Raw genomic sequence first — 18,489 nt, 5'->3', positions numbered from 1 at the left:
CTCCAGCCTGGGCAAAAAGAGTGAGACTCGTCTCAAAAAAAAAAAGAAAAGAAAGAAAAAAGAAAAAGATAAGATGTGGGGCTCTAGGCAGAGAATGCAGGGGCTCAAATCTCAGCTCTTCAACTACCCACTAGCTACATGACCTTGGGGAAATTGCTCAAATGCTCTGTGCCTCAGTTTCTCATCATAAAATGGAAACAGTAACAACTACCTGAGAGAGCTATGGCAAGGAATTAGCTGAGATAAAACACAGAATCATTTAGAACAGTGGCACTCAGAAAAGAATCCAATGCTACCCATGGGTGTGTGCACACAGATGTATGCTCGACTTGTGTTAAACTGACTAATTCCCTTCTTAAAGTTTGGAAGAGTTCTTACTGGCTTGAAATTTAGGCCAGGCATGGTGGCTCACATCTGTAATCCTATGACTTTGGGAGGCCAAGGTGGGAGGATTGCTTGAGTCCAGGGGTTTTGAGACCAGCTTGGGCAACACAGCAAGACCCAACCTCTTTTTCACTGACATTCTCTTTCGTATTTTTCCTATCTTGGCAAAATGCTTATTTAACCACTTGTCCTTTTCACAGTAGTGCCAAATTTATCATGGTGCTTAAGGGCCTGTTTTTATGTACAATAAAATGGTCTTCAATTCATTTATTATAGAGTGAAGCACTTATCCTTCCTATCTACACTACTCCCAGAGACTCAACTATATCATCTAAGAGAGGAAGCAGCATTAATTACTTTTGTATTCCTGGGTTCTGACCTGAACTTTTGCTTTAACAAATCTCATAAGCTTTTATTATACAAACATAGAACAGCCTTACCTAAAAACTATCACTGCCAAAACCAGGGCTGGCAAGGAATCGCTGTACTGTCAGCCATTAAAAAACAAATATTCTATGAGCACTAGGATTTTCCTTAATGCTACTGGAGGACATAGAAATTAATGCCAGACAAGTAGTAATACTGATGAACAAACTTTTCTCTTCTACTTCTTCCTCTCTGGCGATTCTTTTACAACTAAATAATTGGAAGTCATACAATAAGAAAAAAAAAAATTCATCTTTGAATAAACAGGAGTTTGCCTAAGACCCTCCATCACGTACAGGATGTAGACACTGAAAACCCCCCCCACACACAAATGAATGTTGTTCTGTATTAGTAGCTAGCTACCTATCACCCCTTTTTAGCTTTGTTACCCAGTTCCTCTTGCCATTGTTCTCTTCATGCTACAAATTAGGCTTGGATCAACAATGAAAAGTTCCAAGGCAATCTTTTTTTTTTTTTTTTTTTTCCCAAGCGGAGTCTCACTCTGTCGCCCAGGCTAGAGTGCAGTGGTACCATCTTGGCTCACTGCAGCCTCCGCCTCCTGGGTTCAAGTGGTTCTCCTGCCTCAGCCTCCCATGTAGCTGGGACTACAGGTGTACGCCACCATGCCTGGCTAATTTTTGTATTTTTAGTAGAGACAAGGTTTCACCGTGTTAGCCAGGATGGTCTTGAACTCCTGACCTTGTGATCTCCCCACCTCGGCTTCCCAAAGTGCTGGGATTACAGGCGTGAGCCACTGCACCTGGCCTCCAAGGTTATTTTTTAAGTGACAACCTGGTTGGAATGACTCCTAACTAAATCAAGATGAAACTATCACCCCATGGCTAAAACCGGTGACCAAGACTAAACAGCTTATAATGAACACACAGCCTGGAAATATAGCAAGGTAACATTCTCCCAGGCCACGGAAATCACAGTTGCAACTAACTTCTATTTTTTTTAATCATTTTTTTAAAATGACTCTTTCACCGTGTCCAATAATTCCAATAACTTACCGATCAGCAGCTTCTATGTCAAAACAAAACCTTCTGTCAATGGAGTCAGTATGCCTCTTGGTACATTCTTTCAAAAAGAACACCTCTCCGTCCCCCTGCAAATAATCATTTTGAACATTCTCAAAACCTACAGGGTAAGTATATACACACTCAGCCATTCTATACTGGAGAGCAGGGGAGCAAGGTTCAAGATCTTAAGTCCCTTCTCTTTACCCTATCCTCTTTCAAACTGGCTTATTTAAATGCTATTTAGAATCTAAAATATTAATATTTTTGTCATTCTCCTGATTCTTTTGAGAAGGGAGTCTCGCTCTTTCACCCAGGCTGGAGTGCAGTGGCATGATCTTGGCTCACTGCAACCTCCATCTCCCAGGTTCCAGTGATTCTCCTGCCTCAGCCTCCAGAGTAGCTGGGATTACAGGCATGCACCACCACACCTGGCTGACTTTTGTATTTTCAGTAGAGACAGGATTTCACCATGTTGGCCAGGCTGGTGTCGATCTCCTGACTTCAGATGATACACCCATCTCGGCCTTCCAAAGTGCTGGGATTACAGGTGTGAGCCACCGCGCCCGGCCATTCTCTTGATTCTTAAAATTTTCTAGACCTTACTGATTATGGTAATGTTAAGCCAGACAATACCAATGTTAATTTTTTTTTTTTTTTTGACAGTCTTGCTCTGTTGCCCAGGCTGGAGTGCAGTGGTGCAATCTCGGCTCACTGCAAACTCCGCCTCCTGGGTTCAAGCAACTCTGTGACTCAGCCACCCAAGTAGCTAGGATTACAGGTGAGCATCACCATGACTGGCTAATTTTTGTATTTTTAGTAGAGACAGTATTTCATCATGTTGGCCAGGCCAGTCTCGAACTCCTGACCTCAAGTGATATGCCCACCTCAGCCTCCCAAAGTGCTGGGATTACAGGCGTGAGCCACTGTACCTGGCCAAATGTTAATTTTTAAAAGCAGATTAACAGTACAGTTTTTAGATACTGGAATACTGTCAGTCTCTTATTGTACTCTTTTTTTAGTGTAAAAATTTATTTCATATTATGTCATACCACATGTCACAAACCATATGTGACTATTTTTGGCCTATAAAAATTGCAATTCCATACAGGTCAACCTAAAAGTACACCAATAACCCTAGATTAAATATTTTGATAATCTAAAGCTAGAACCATTTAATCTATGCAATTTCTCTCTTTCCTATGTGAATCACCCTGAATTTATCTTTACTTAATTTGCAATGCAGAAATACAGGTGCTCAGTAAAAGAACAACTATATAAAGCATGAGTACACACTTATTGAACATTTTTACATTTTCCAGAACGTGAAGATCTCTAAATAACAAACATTAAGATATAGAAATATTCAAAATCTCACACTTATATTCCATAACATATTTATTATTATTATTTGGAGGCTAAAACAGAAAGATATCACTAAGCAGAAATATCTTAGGACTTGAATTGGCTCTGACAGGAAACTCAGTCTCAAACCTGATGCTTCAAGAGCCATCTCCTCACTTCCTTCTCCTCACCATGACTAATTTTCCATGTCTGTTTCATTACTATATAAATGTGTTTTTATTAAAAGCTGCTTTAAATATTTTTCAAGGAAAGGCATAGTATTAGTAAATAGACGTGAACGTAGGGTTTTTTTTTTTAATTCACCTAAGCAAAACCATACCCATTCACCCAGTAAGCAATGAATTAACCTGCTTTCTTAAAATGTGTTATCAATTATGTTCAACATTGGTGGAAGAGTTTTGTCTCTAGGCCATTAATTATTGTAATAAGCTGCAGATTCCATTTAAAATACATATAAAGATCACCTTTCCTCACAGCCAACTCTGGGAGGTCTTCTTGCTCTTTTCTTACTATCATGCTTTGCTGTTTTAATTTCAAGGGGAACAGTGAACTAAATGGTGAATACCTATGTGAGAACTTTGTAAGATGAACTGAACAACAGTAAAATTTATTATAGATCACTCTTCTTTGTTTTCAGGCTATGAACAGCAAGCCAGCTCCATTGTATAAATGCTGAGGAACCACTGAGTCATGAAAGCTTGCTGTCAGTGTTACCTTTATCTTCCAAACAGTGACATAAAAGGATTCTATTGTTCACCTAAAAAATATCTAGTGGTTAAAACTGCATATTCTCACTCTTAAGTGGGAGCTGACAATGAGAACACATGGACATGACAAGGGGAACATCACACACTGGGGTCTGTGAGGGGGCTGGGGGCTAGGGGAGGGATAGCATTAGGAGAAATATCTAATGTAGATGACAGGTTGAAGGGTGCAGCAAATCATCATGACACATGTATACCTATGTAACAAACCTGCACGTTCCGCACATGTATCCCAGAACTTAAATTAAAAAAAAAAAATCTAGTGGTTTAAAACCCACGCATGCAATTCAGAAAACATATATATTGTTCTGTCTTCTGGCCCATTTCACTTAAAAACAAAACAAAGATTTTAATACTAAAAATTTATTTACCATCACTGAATATAAACCATTAAAATATAAACCATTAAAATGACACCCTCAAACACTACCTCTGACAGACTAAAATCTATTCTATGTTGAATCAAATACTTACAAGTTTCCCTCCAGATCTGTGCTCAAATGGGATCATGTTGAACTTCTTCGCTGCTTTTCGATACATGCAATAGTGTTTGACCCAACTGGAACCAAACGGAGCAGGCCCTTCAACAAAAAAACAGCCCTTTATATTTTCCCTCATAAATAAGCAGATATGCAGAGTTATAAACACATTACTAAAAAGGAGCAACAAATACAGTTGAATCAATGAAACAGATCAGCAATACTGCTGGTTCTAAGACGAAGAGGGAAAAACTAGGGAAAATAAGAAGACATACTTTGAAACAAAACTCTAAGACAGACTTAGCAACAAAGAAGTGATTTAAAGACATACTGTTTAAATAGTTTGCTAGAAAAATCAACAGTTATCTCCTACCTGAAAATCTCTTAATTGTGAGCTCTATTTTTTTGTTTGTTTCTAGGTATTAAGAGCTCACAAGGGTTTCAAAAGTTCCATCCCATATATGAGATGGTTTGGGATTTAATTCTGGCCTCTCAAAATGATAGAATTGTAGAATCATAGTGCTAAGAAGCATCTAGTCTAAAAATCCACCTAGTGCTTTAAGTCCATGAACAGCACTCTGGTAAGCAGCTGTTCTTACTGATAATTGAAAGCTAGCCTTTAAAAATGAAGTATGGGCCGCGCGCAGTGGCTCACGCCTGTAATCCCAGCACTTTGGGAGGCCAAGGCGGGTGGATCACGAAGTCAGGAGATGGAGACCATCCTGGCCAACGTGGTGAAACTCTGTCTCTACTAAAATACAAAAAATTTAGCCAGGCATGGTGGCACGTGCCTGTAGTCCCAGCTACTCGGGAGGCTGAGGCAGGGGAATAGCCTGAACCCAGGAGGCGGAGGTTGCAGTGAGCTGAGATCGTGCCACTGCACTCCAGCCTGGGTGACAGAGACTCCGTCTCAAAAAAAAAAAAAAATACAAAAAATACAAAAATTAGCTGGGCGTGGTGGTGCGTGCTGGTAATCCCAGCTACTGGGGAGGGTGCGGCAGGAGAATAGCTTGAACCCAGGCGGCAGAAGTTGCAGTGAGATGAGATCGTGCCACTGCACTCCAACCTGGGTGACGGAGCAACACTGTCAAAAAATAAAATAAAATAAATTAACATTAGCATTGTCTGGCTTAACATTACTGTAATCAGTAAGGTCTAGAAAATCTTAAGAACCAAGAGAATGGCCGGGCATGGTGGCTCATGCCTGTAATCCCAGCAAAAAATAAAGTATGAATAATAAGAAATGTAAGACTCAATAGGAGTGACTGTCCAAGTATGCCCCAGAACATTCTCTGAACCCCTTTTTCCACTCTTACTAAGTCAGCAGTACCACCATCAGGGCTCATAGGACAATTCTGTACGTCAGAGGGACCTCTAGCATCTGGAACTTCACATGCCAATAAAAGTCCAACCGTAACAAATTAAAGGTTAGGCCCAGCAGAAGTTGACAATTTCTTACTTTACTGAGTCAACACATTTTTTAAAAAGCAATTAACATCTATTATCACCATAATTTCATGTACGAACAAACAAAGCTTCTACACCTAAAAATCAAAAAAGCTCAGAAAGGGAAAAATAACCCATGTAAAAGGAATGCTTTTAGCTAGCCTTAGGAAAAGCTAATTACATTATTTGGGATAGGGGTAATAGATGAAAGGGGTTACCAGACCACAATCAATTTTATCTCAGACCATCATTAGTCCAAAGACCTGAATTTGGGAACCATTGCTTTGTGTTTTAAAGAACCAGCATTTGTACTGTGTTTTATGGTTCACAAAAAATATTGCACAGATATTTTATTTAACTTTAAGAAAAAAAAAACTGCCCAGAGAGGATGATACTGTCTTTTTAATCTAAAAAAAATTTAAGCTTAGCCCAAATGCCTGGAAAATGACAAAGCCGAACCTTAATTCAGAATCTCTGGCCCCAAATATCAAGGTCTTTCCACTACTTAAGCCACCATTCCCTTCTGACAACCAACAGAGCCTATTCAACCAGCTCTGAGCACACACACTAATAATGTTCTTTCACGCCTGTCCAAGCGCCAAGCAATGTACGGAAGACATTACCAACACAGACTCCAGGTTCAGAATGACAGCTCCAGCATTTAGTAGTTGTATGACCTAGGGAACATTATTTACCTCCCAGTGCCTCCATTTTCATTCATAAATGGGGAAGAGTAATAGTACCTTATACTTCATAGGGCTGTTTTATGGATAAATGAGACAAGTTGTATACGAGTTTAGCACAGTGCTGGGTATATGGTAATGAGCAAAGAATTTTACCACTACCGTTATGTTGTTTCAGTCCAATTTTCTCTCAAAGGCAACAGTGATGAACCTAAAAATTAAAGTTTCCTGTGATTTTTCACTTGGGCATATAATAAAAAATAATTCTAACATTCTCAAGACTATCGAGGTTTTTGTTTTTGTTTTTTCTTTTTTTGAGACAGAGTCTCTCTTTGTCGCCCAGGCTGGAGTGCAGTGGCGTGATCTTGGCTCACTGCACGCTCTGCCTCCCAGGTTCATGCCATTCTCCTGCCTCAGCCTCCCGAGTAGCTGGGACTACAGGCGTCTGCCACTACGCCCAGCTAATTTTTTATATTTTTTAGTAGAGATGGGATTTCACTGTATTAGCCAGGATGGTCTCCATCTCCTGACCTCGTGATCCACCCACCTCAGCCTCCCAGAGTGCTGGGATTACAGGCGTGAGCCACCGCGCCCGGCCCTATCTTGAGTTTTAATTTACTTCTTTCAAATTCAATTTTAAAAACTGAGATTAAGAAGATAATGTATGGGAAAAATGGAGACTTCTGCCATATCATACTACTGCTCACAAGAGGTGAAGGCTGCGAGATTCCAGATTAAATAAGGGCAAATGGAAAAGGCACAACCATCCTGCTGTCTGCATAGAACATTAACTTCTATTCAAAGCACAGATACCCTGTAACCATTCCCTGAGTCATGTCTACTACTAAATTTTTAGGTCAGATTGAAAGTCCTGTAAATCAGCCACACGTAAATGAAGTGAAAACTGTAAAACACCCTAATTACAGTTAAGGGTGGAGAGGGAGGGAAATAGTAAAGAGACACATTTCACATTCTCATCCTTTCTGCTAACTAGTAATTGGGTTGTACACTTGAAGTAGTAAACGTTAAAAACTTAGCTGTTAAAATAAGACCAAATGTTCAAAGTCTGAAAGAAATACAGGTCTTTTAATTTTCAAAATGAGAACAATCTATGCAGTGCATATTTGCTAAGACAGCAACAAAGACTAAAACGCCTACAAGTTAGGATGCCACGTAGGAATATCTTTTATCACCATCTGCAATCTTCCTGATGATTTCAGTAAGAACCAGCTATCTCAGATTGGTGGGAACAAAAATGGCATGAAGGAAGAAGAAAAATACTAATATGTCCCTCTTGACCTTAAGATGACGGAGAGGCAGGGTTGTGGGAGGGAGAGGATGTGTACGTGTGTATGAATGTGTGTGCCTGTGTGCACTGGTGATGAGGGTAGAGGTGAGGGAGAAGGAGAAAAAACATAATACCCTCGTAACTCTGGCTCATTTTCAGCCTTACACCAAATTCTGACTCTCTTACAAGCACGTTCCTGGGGTGCACACAGTGTAAAACAGAAGCTGGTGGGGTGTCTGAAGAACAGGGTGCTCACAGCCACTCCTAACCTCACAGTACCTTCTCCAGGGCTGGAATGTGTTTCTCCTAAACATGAAATACACCCACTAGGCGATAGGAACAGGCAGAGAAAGGGGTAGGAATAATTGCCCAAAATGTCACAGTAATGGCAAGAATAGCAGAGTTTTCAATAATTTGCATTTTTAAGCAGCCACACAGCCACTGCTGGAGGGCCTCTTACTTTTTTCCTGGACATACAGGTAGCCTTCGGCTGTAAACTGACTTGCTCGTTTGTGGTCCTTGGGATTCTGTCTGATTTTGTTCATAAGCTCTTCCACTTCTGACCTTGTTCCTTCAAATCGATTCCGTGTCTGAAATGGATTAAATGTTAATTTCTCATATGAGTTTTCTCATGAACATTTTAAAGTCTCTGCATAAATGTAATTACATTTTTTAACTCTAAATAACTTTTTTATAAATTTCTCAAAATACCCCCATTCTTTCCAGTGTGCCTCCTGAGATTCATGTGCAAAGAAAAAAAATAGCAGTAAAATAGCTACCAGAGGAGTATAAGCCAAGGTTACTACAGGTTACTTTGGAGGCTTTCTAACACCATTAATAATTTTATTATTCAAAATAAAAATTCCTGCCTTCAGGTCTCACACTATTACTAAATTTTAGGTTTAAACATAAGTAGGTTTTAATATATCTACCTGAGAAGTATTTCCTTTGCAACAATCAATCTGACTCAATCAATCTGATTTGTTACTGTTACATTAGCAGTCTGTAAATACTCAGAATCTGAAAAAGTTTAATTCTTCTTTGCAAACTAATAAATACAAGTGTCAGTTTTTCCAGGTCATGGCAATTGCACTTGAAAATGACATTTCTTCCCAGAAGACAGAAGGGGGAAAAAAAATCTCACCTACACAAATAATGTCTTTGATATCTGAAGAGACAAATCACATTTCTAAAACCCAGGACACTTGGTGTGCCAATATCTGTCAAATGGCTACACTGAAAATGTATATACAAGGTGAAGTGACAGAATTACCAAGGCAATTGTGATGAGTCGGCACCACCGTGTTCCTGGACACTTCTTTCATCCAGGCTCAAAAATAATTGTATTAACACCAAAAAACTGCTGATGTGAAACTGTGGAGGAACTGAAACAGAAAATTATTATTGAAATTTCTCCTCTTTCCTCCCTACAATAAAAGGGGCTGCCAAGGGTCCTAAGCGTGGCAAAATGTTAGAATGGCACATCTTTTTTGTAAAGGGATGGAGAGTCTGATAAATGTAGATTGTAAAAGGGAAAACCTGTCTGCAGGTTTTTTTTAAAAAAAAACACAAACTAAGAGCTGCAAGAAAAATCAGCTTACGTCCTGTAAGAAAGTGTAAGCCTGCAAAGAAAGTAGAACTCAGTTGTTGATGGCTAGGTTCCCTCTCTCCCTCCATTTCTCCAGGTTTTCTTATGCCCATTTTTTTTTTTTTTTTTTTTCTAAAGACAGGGTCTCACTCTGTCTCCCAGGCTGGAGTACAGTGGCATGGTAATACCTCACCGCAGCCTCAACCTCCTGAACTCAAGTCGTCCTCTCACCTCAGCCTCCAGAGGAACTGGGACTACAGGCGTACACCACCACGCCAGGCTAAATGTGTGTGTGTGTGTGTGTGTGTGTGTGTGTGTGTGTGTTTGTAGAGACGGGGGTCTCACCATGGGGCCCAGGCTGGTCTCGAACTCCTGGGCTCAAGCAATCTACCCACTTCAGCCTCCCACACTGTTGGGATTATAAGCATGAGCCACCATCCCCTGCCCTTATCCCCATCTTTGTACTAATTTCACCCTGATTTTATTCCCCTCCTTGGTCATTTTGCTGAGATTCCTTCCAACCCTCATTTCCCCCCATGTGTGTATAATATATATACACATATGCATGTATGTGCATGCCATACATGTATGGATGCTATCACAGGTGTGCACATGTGCACACACTTCTGTTTAAGCCAATAATCCTATTATTTATATTCATGCTCAAATTGCCCTAGATTTGAGCAGCAGGAGTTCCTTCGAACTGGCTTCTGTCTTTTGACTGGTCCCCTTAATTCTTCGACCAGTTCCTTACCTTCTGGTCCAATAAGGTACCCTAGGCTCATCTTATACTTTCCCTGCCCCAGTCCTGGAAAGGAACTCTTGTTCTTTTTAGTGGACAGTATTTAGTATTTGGAAACCAAGATCTGGGAACAGTGTGCTCACAGCTAAGGACTTCTCAGCAGACAGCCTCAGGAAACAGATGTACACACAGCTGAGGCTTAACACAGGCTTGAACTTTGTGGACCTACTTATATATGGATTTTCCTCCCCATCTACAACTCTTGCGACAAGATTTGGGCACAGTGTGCTCACTTCTAAGTCTTCTCAGCAGACAGCCTTAGGAAATAGATGTACATACAGTTGAGCCTTAATACAGGCTTGAACTCTGTGGATCTACTTATACACATGGATTTTCCTCCCCATCTACAACTCCTGCGACAGCAACTCTTCCTCCTCAGCCTACTCATTATGAAGACACACATGAAGGCCTTTATGATGATCCACTTCCACTTAATGAATAGTAAGTATATTTTCTCTTCCTGATGATTTTTATAGTAACATTTTCTTTTCTCTAGCTTACTTCATTGTAAGAACACAGTATATCATACATAGAACACACAAAATATGTGGTAATCAACTACTTCTGTATGGGTAAGGCTTCTGATCAACAGTAGGTGATTAGTAGTCAAGTTTGGGGGAAGCCAAAAGTTACCTGCAGACATCCAATAGCGCAGGGGTGCTAACCCCAACATTGTTCAAGGGTCAACTATATACACAGAGCACACATGTTTATACAAACACACAATCACTACTTCTATATCTACCTATATATTTGAAAACCCATGACTTCCTACCAAGAAATCTAATTCTACTCCAGTTCTTCGGGTTTCTTTCCAGTCTCTCTCCTTCCAAATTTGTGAATTTCTTCCCAGACAGTAAGAAGCCTGGTTCTCATTCTCAACATGTCTGCTAATGTGCTCACTTAACATCTCTGCTCAGCATAAGCAATCTCCCAAATGCCCCAGCAGCCACCTCTGTCTCATCACCACTCCACTATCCCTGCTGCAGACGTCTCCATGAGGTCCCCCTCTCCCTCACTACCCGACTTCCTCAGAGGTTTATTTTCTGCACTGGGAATGGAAGGCTTTTTTTTTTTTTTTTTTTTTTTTTTGACCAAGTCTCACTCTGTTGCTCAGGCTGGAGAAAAGTGGCACAATCACAGTTCACTGCAGCCTCGACCTCCCAGGCTCAAATGATCCTCCCACCTCAGCCTCCCAAGTACAGGGACTACTCACATGCACCACCACCTCCAGCTAATTTTTCTCTATTTTTTGTGGAGATAGGATCTCACTGTGTGGCCCAGGCTGGTCCTGAACTCCGGGGCTCAAGTGATCCTCCTGCCTCAATGTCCCAAAGTGCTGGGTTTATAGGCGTGAGCCACCATCCCCAGCTACTATTTTTCAAATGTACCATTTTTAAGTAAATTATGAATTGAAAACTTTGCATAAGATCAGTAGAATGGCTAAAACCTTGCAATTTCCAATTATAAGTTCCAAATACATATGAGGGCATCTTCTAATTACAATAATGTTAGACCCCAAACGTTACAGTAGGTAACATTTGAGCATTTACATGGTTCTTTAATCCTCACAATGATCTATACGGTAGGACACTGTCTAATGCTATCTATCCAATAAAAGATCATTGCTGCCTTGTTTTCTTTACATGCTTTAGTAATTAAACATTTCCAAATAAACTAACTTTAAATTAAGCCTTATTATTTTAGTATTTTAAATCTGATTGAAAGAGAAAACACCTTTAAAAAACTTTTTTCCGGGCCGGTCACGGTGGCTCACACCTGTAATCCCAGCACTGTGGGAGGCCAAGGGGGTGGATCACGAGGTCAGGAGATCGAGGCCATCCTGCCTAATAAAAACTAATCCGTATCATCGTAAAACAGAGAGACAGACATGAATAGTCCTATTTGGGGGGCAAAAACAAAAGGGATAAGTAAGACTAAAGCTAACCATAAGCCCACCCCTCAAGTAACGGCTGTTATATTTTGATGTGGCCATTTCTAATCTCTTTTAAAAACACACACACGGCTGGGCGCGGTGGCTCACGCCTGTAATCCCAGCACTTTGGGAGGCCGAGGTGGGCGGATCACAAGGTCAGGAGATCGAGACCATCCTGGCTAACATGGTGAAACCCCGTCTCTACTAAAAATACAAAAATTAGCCGGGCACGGTGGCGGGCGCCTGTAGTCCCAGCTACTCGGGAGGCTGAGGCAGGAGAATGGCCTGAACCCAGGAGGCGGAGCTTACAGTGAGCCGAGACTGGGCCACTGCACTCCAGCCTGGGCAACAGAGCGAGACTCCATCTCAAAAAAAAAAAAAAAAAAAACCACACACACACACACACACACACACACACACACACACACGGTCTGTAGTTTTGGTATTCTACTTTCCTTAGAACATTGCAACAAAAATATTTTGCCCATATTCTTAAATACTTCCTACCCATTCCTGTTATCTTCTAGGGACTCTTTACAAATCCTAAAATTTTGCACACTGTATTTCCTTCCAGGAAGAATTCTATTCTAGTCTCTTCTTCCCCACATTCTTTGGGAGACAGAAATCACAAAAGTTCAAAATTAGTTTCTTAAAATATTCTTTAAATTTGAGGCAATTTCCAAATTTCTTCTGGAAAACCCATTTCCTAAAAGCCATCTTGCTGCTTTCTTGATTTCCATTTACTACTCTAGATTACAGAAAATGAAGACTCCATTTCTCAAAAAAAAAAAAAAAAAAAAAAAACCTAGCCACTTTTACAATACAGTAGGTATTATCAGATGGGGAAAAATAGGTTTTCGCTTTTAAATACCTTTTACCTTTTTCTGACTATAAAAGTTTTGCTTTTTTACTAAAATTAAATACTAAAAAGATGACCAAAATATTTATGATGTTATAATGCAGAGGCAGTTAACATTTGATTATGTTTCCTAAAATACATATATGCGGCTGGGCGCGGTGGCTCACGCCTGTAATCCCAACACTTTGGGAGGCCAAGGCAGGTGGATCACGAGGTCAGGAGATCGAGACCATCCTGACTAACACGGTGAATCCCCATCTCTACCAAAAAATACAAAAAAATTAGCCGGGCATGGTGGCAGGTGCCTGTAGTCCCAGCTACAGACAGGAGAATGTCATGAACCCGGGAGGCGGAGCTTGCAGTGAGCCAAGATTGATTGGGCCGCTGCACTCCAGCCTGGGTGACAGGGCGAGACTCCATCTCAAACAAACAAACAAATGCCACACACACACACACACACACACACACACACACACAAACTGGGACTTTTTTCAACAATATGTTGTTTTATATACCCAGCATTTTCTCTTTATCATAATAAAAAACTGACATCAAGGAATGAGATGAATAGCCAAGAAATGAGCAAATTACATCACTGAGGTATAGCAGATGATACAGAATGAGTGACCTGCTTTTCATAAGTGCTCGTGTTTCTGATAAAAAATTAGCTAAAAGCTAAAATTTTGAAGAGCAAAGACGCCACCTAGATCAGGTGTTCTCAATACTGAAGGCGACGCAGAGAGAAACTCTGAGTTGTAAGAGTGTTTATCAAGAAACAGCCAAATAAAATCAAGAGAGGCATATTTAGAAAAAAGGTTGAGAATGTAGGGCGATTTACTGATGACCACATCCTTAAGTGACAGAGAATACAAAAAAGGCTTTTTTTCAATAAACTGTCATTTCCCCATTTCTCTACAGAAAATGATTACTGTTGTCAATTGTATAAGTTCTAAATATTTTAAGGATTCCAACCAGGTCATTTTGTGAAACATTTCAAATGATAGCTTAGCTTCAAGGTTTGCTCATAAGATTTCCAGACTGAGTACTGCTCATTCCCATCTAAATATTTAATGCCTCTGAAAGTTTTTTGGTTTATATAAAGGTAAATAGACCCCCCCTTCCCCAAAGGTGTGTTATAAACACACTTCCACAAATAAACCAGCTGTGCAAGGAGTTTCACTGAACATCCCAAGAGACTGACGTTTCCCTACAGCTCACCCCAGAGTCTGAGGCAGAGAGCTGGCTTCAAGGGCATTCACCTATGCAGTCTACAGGGCCCTGTGCTCAGAAGAGCTTCTGCTTGGTTTAATGATCAAATGCCTCTGATCTGAAACTCTTAATTATCTCTAAATAAGGGGCACTATCTTCTTCATTTTACCTTGATTCTAGAAGTTGTATATACAGTCTTGCCTGAAGGTTCTCATTCTGGCCAGCCCTGCACTTGACAGATGAGGTCCAGACAGAAGAGGTGAATTTCCACAAATTATATAGCCAGTAAGTGGAGGGGAAAACATGAGTTATAATCTCAAGCAGGGGTCCCCAGCCCCCAGGCTGCTGACCGGTACTGGTCCATGGCCTGTTAGGAACCGGGTCACATGGCAGGAGGTGAGCGGCAGGTGAGCATAACTGCCTGAGTCCACCTTCTGTCAGATCCGCGGTGGTATTAGATTCTCACAGGACCATGAACCCTGTTGTTAACTGCACACGTGAAGGATCTAGGTTGTGCAGTCCTTATGAGAATCTAATGCCTGATGACCTGAGGTGGAAGAGTTTCATCACGAAACCATACCCAACCTTCTCCCACCCCCAGTGCATCTATAGAATTGTCTTCCTTAAAACCAGTCCCTGGTGCCAAAAAGGTTGGGGACCACTTATGTAACCTATCTAGTGTTCTTTTTACGTAACTGTTTTCTGCTGCCTGCAAAAATATTCTGAATAATCTCAACATTGGCCAGGTATGGTGGCTCACCCCCATAATGCCAGGATCTTGGGAGGCTGAGGAAGGAGGATCACTTGAACTCTGAAGTTTGAGCAGCCTGGGCAACACAATGAGATGCCATCTCTACCAAAAAGAAAAAAAAATTAGCTGGGTGTGCTGGCATGCATCTGTAGTCCCAACTACTCAGGAGGCTGAGGCAGGAGGACTACTTGAGCCTAGAAGGTTGAGGCTGCAGTGAGCAATGATTGTGCCACTGTACTTCAGCCTCAGTGACAAAGTGACACCCTGTCTCAAAAAAAACCCAAAAAAAACTCAACATCATTAGACTCAATATTCTACCACCTGCAGGGACAATTCTGGGGTGACTGGAATGAATCCACACATATCCATTTTGGATTTTTAAGTTTTGTCACATTATAGTCATACCACATATCTTATAACTGTTTTCACAAATTGTGAGACCACAGCAGCAGAAAAAGAAAGAATCTACTCCAGAACTCTATCATTAGCCCAGCTGAATATCCAAACAATCCTCAAATACAAGTTGACACATAAATTATAAAAATAAGAGGTTTTATCAGCTACACTCCCAAGTATAGGGAACTGTACATAAAAAAAAGTTAGAAACAAAATCTACACAAAAAGTATTCACCCTCAACTTTTTTTTTTTTTTTTGAGACAGAGTCTCACTCTGTCGCCCAGGCTGGAGTGCAGTGGCACAGTCTCAGATCACTGCAACCTCCGCTTCCCAGATTCAAGCAATTCTCCTGCCTCAGCCTCCCCAAGTAGCTGGGATTACAGGCACACTCCACCACACCCAGCTAATTTTCGTATTTTTAGTGGAGACAGGGTTTCACCATGTTGGCCAGGATGGTCTCAATCTCTTGACCTCGCGATCTACCCGCCTAGGCCTCCCAAAGTGCTGGGATTACAGGCATGAACCACTGTGCCTGGCCCACTCTCAACTTCTAATTGTGAAAGAAATGAAGAGCAGGCAACAACCACAGCTTCCCATCCAACTACCTGTGTGTCTTTCATTATGTGCTGTGAGTCTGTCACAAAGCTATCTCACTACATTCCTAATGAGACCTCAAATTACGCTCAACATACCCTGACCAGCTCGTCAATGAGGATGCTTCCAGGATCAACTAGTATTGAAAGGAAAAACACACACCACCTGATCAAAATGACATATAGTATACTGCGTAGTAACATTCTCCTAAATCTCTTTATCTGAGACCTGGCAGAAAGCACACATTTTCCAAAGGAAAATAATCAAGACCAATAGCAACTGTAAACACCAATGCATTAGTAAATATGCATAAAATGTAGGGAAGAAATTCTACTCAAATGATAAGCCTGTCTGGGAACAAAAATCAAGAGCTCAGTTAAAGGAGAAGAAATGTAGTGCATTATAAATTCAATGCCTTAAAGTGGAGTGCTCTTTTGTCTGTTGCAGACATAGCTGATTTAGAGTCAACATAACAAAGCTTATCCTTAGAATTGACCCAGAAACTGCAGGAAAAGCCGCCAGGAGGCAGAATTTCCCAAGCCTCAACCAACTGTAGAGCAGTTGGTCACACCAAGAGTTGACCAGCAGGTGGCAGCATACCCTCAATTTCTCAGTCCAACAGATCAGCGTTGTCTTCATTTAAGGCTTTTCATACAACACAAATGAAAAATACACTTTTCGAACATCTTTTTATAAAGAAAGCTTTCATTTCCTTACATTCTGAATGTTGATCTGTAGTTCCATTTTGTAGTGATTGAAGTCTTTGGAAAGTTCATGGCCCTGATGATAGAAGGTAAACATCCCCTGAAAAAATGACAGCATCTAAGGCACAGGAAGAAAAGAGATATTAGCACCAAAAAACTCAGGAGAAAAAAAGAATCATATAAACAACCAAGTGTTCCCCCCACCATCTCACTGTTATTCCACTGAAATAAACTGATTAAAGGGAAGTCACTAATATTCAAGTAAACCCAAGTACATATTATCTATTAATTGGTCTTTATAGAAAATGATGCTTTTTTTCCCTTAAATATCACAGCCATTAGACAGCTTATATGGCATATTCTGCAGGAAAAATTGAATTATAAAGTCATCCATTTGTCCTCTTTAGTCAGGAGAATCCCAATATTTGTAATTGAAATCTTATCACTATTGGTTGATACAATCTTTAAGAAAGTAAAATCACAGAATCAAAGAGCTCCAGGCTCTCCCCAGCCACATCCAGCTGACTGCAACCCCTGTGTTTTGTTGACAAAGATGTTCCATGACTTGCCAGGGGCAGCCTCGAACCCATGATTAAACCTTTACTTTTCTACCAGCTCCCAACCTGTTCCTGAATTAGAGGGCTGTTGCCTCTGATCCGCATGTGAGTCAATAAATCTAAAGTCAAGAGAAGTGATCTGGGGAGAGAGTTAAGGAAATCTTGAGATTCATTTTCTTCCAAATGCCACACCGTGGGTGGTTAGGAATCTGGGGCTCTGACACCAAATGCCCAGCAGGCTCCATTCCCAACGTCAGCCATGACTTGTTATGGGACCTTGGGCAAATTATTCAACCTTTCTCTACTTCTATTTCCTTATCTCCTCATTGAGTTATAGTGTGGAATAATGAGTTCAGTACAACACTTAGAACAATGACTTGAACAGAGACTGCGCATTATAAATGCCCAATAAAAGCAGGCCATTATTATTATTTCACATTAAAAAGAAAGCTTTGAGGAGGTTGAGTTTTTCTCTAATGGTTTAGGTTAACGACTATCGCTCCAACTAAACCATAGCTCCACAAATGCTCATTTTTAATCATTACTTGGTTATTCTTGTTTCTACAAACCATACACACAATGAGTAAATTGTATAGTGTGTGAATGTTATCTTAATAAAGCTGTTTAAGAAAAAGAAACCATTCAACAAGTCGATATTAAAATTAAAATGAATCCTGAGATTAAGTTCCAGTGTTTTGCTGAAATCCACATGAAATATCCTTTACATTATGATATATACATTCATGTGCATATATCTTCATATATAAACAACTGAAGCTACTAGAAAACATCTATATAATCACAAACAAAAATCATGTTTCTAATATAAGTAAAAAGAAATGTTAGAGTAACTCACAAAATTGTCTCAAATGTTCCATATCCTGCTTCTAAACTTAGATTGCCATAAGCATTTTGAGTTTTGTTCGAAGTCATGTTACAAACGATTGTATAAAGTAGCAAAGTTTAAACTGGTATAAACAACCCATGTTCACTCATTCTAGTATAAATTATTCAGAGAAATTTTTAAAAGATAGAGCTATAGGCTAAGGTGGCAGAAATTGCACCTGGTTGCCTTCCTTGAGATCATGTAGCAATGGGAATATTATATGTTGCAGTGCAAATACAGCTGAGAACCACTGATTTAGAGGCAATTCCTTGACTTCATGGCTATCTGTGTCTGCCCTTTTCAATATGTCTCTTTCATGTTTATGCACTACGGCCTCTAGTAACTATAAACC

General features: G+C 40.3%; 1 protein-coding gene across 2 annotated transcripts in view; it reads right to left on the bottom strand.

The window, feature by feature from the left end:
- The window catches only part of ARHGAP10 (Rho GTPase activating protein 10), a 344,518-nt gene that overhangs the window by 195,619 nt on the left and 130,410 nt on the right, over positions 1-18,489 (bottom strand). For both annotated transcript variants that reach the window (XR_009212922.1, XM_032148067.2), the window contains exons 7-10: positions 16,708-16,812; positions 8,315-8,444; positions 4,433-4,539; positions 1,824-1,918 (exon numbers count right to left, since the gene is read on the bottom strand). Coding sequence is in view for 1 of the 2 variants with exons in the window: in XM_032148067.2 (XP_032003958.1) it covers positions 1,824-1,918; positions 4,433-4,539; positions 8,315-8,444; positions 16,708-16,812 (437 nt within the window). In the remaining variant the exon portion in view is untranslated. The remainder of the gene's footprint in view (positions 1-1,823; positions 1,919-4,432; positions 4,540-8,314; positions 8,445-16,707; positions 16,813-18,489) is intronic.

This window comes from Hylobates moloch, unplaced genomic scaffold, assembly GCF_009828535.3.
Source record: "Hylobates moloch isolate HMO894 unplaced genomic scaffold, HMol_V3 SCAFFOLD_3, whole genome shotgun sequence".
Classification (NCBI taxonomy): Eukaryota; Metazoa; Chordata; class Mammalia; order Primates; family Hylobatidae; genus Hylobates; species Hylobates moloch.
This window is presented reverse-complemented; position numbering and strand designations above follow the sequence as displayed.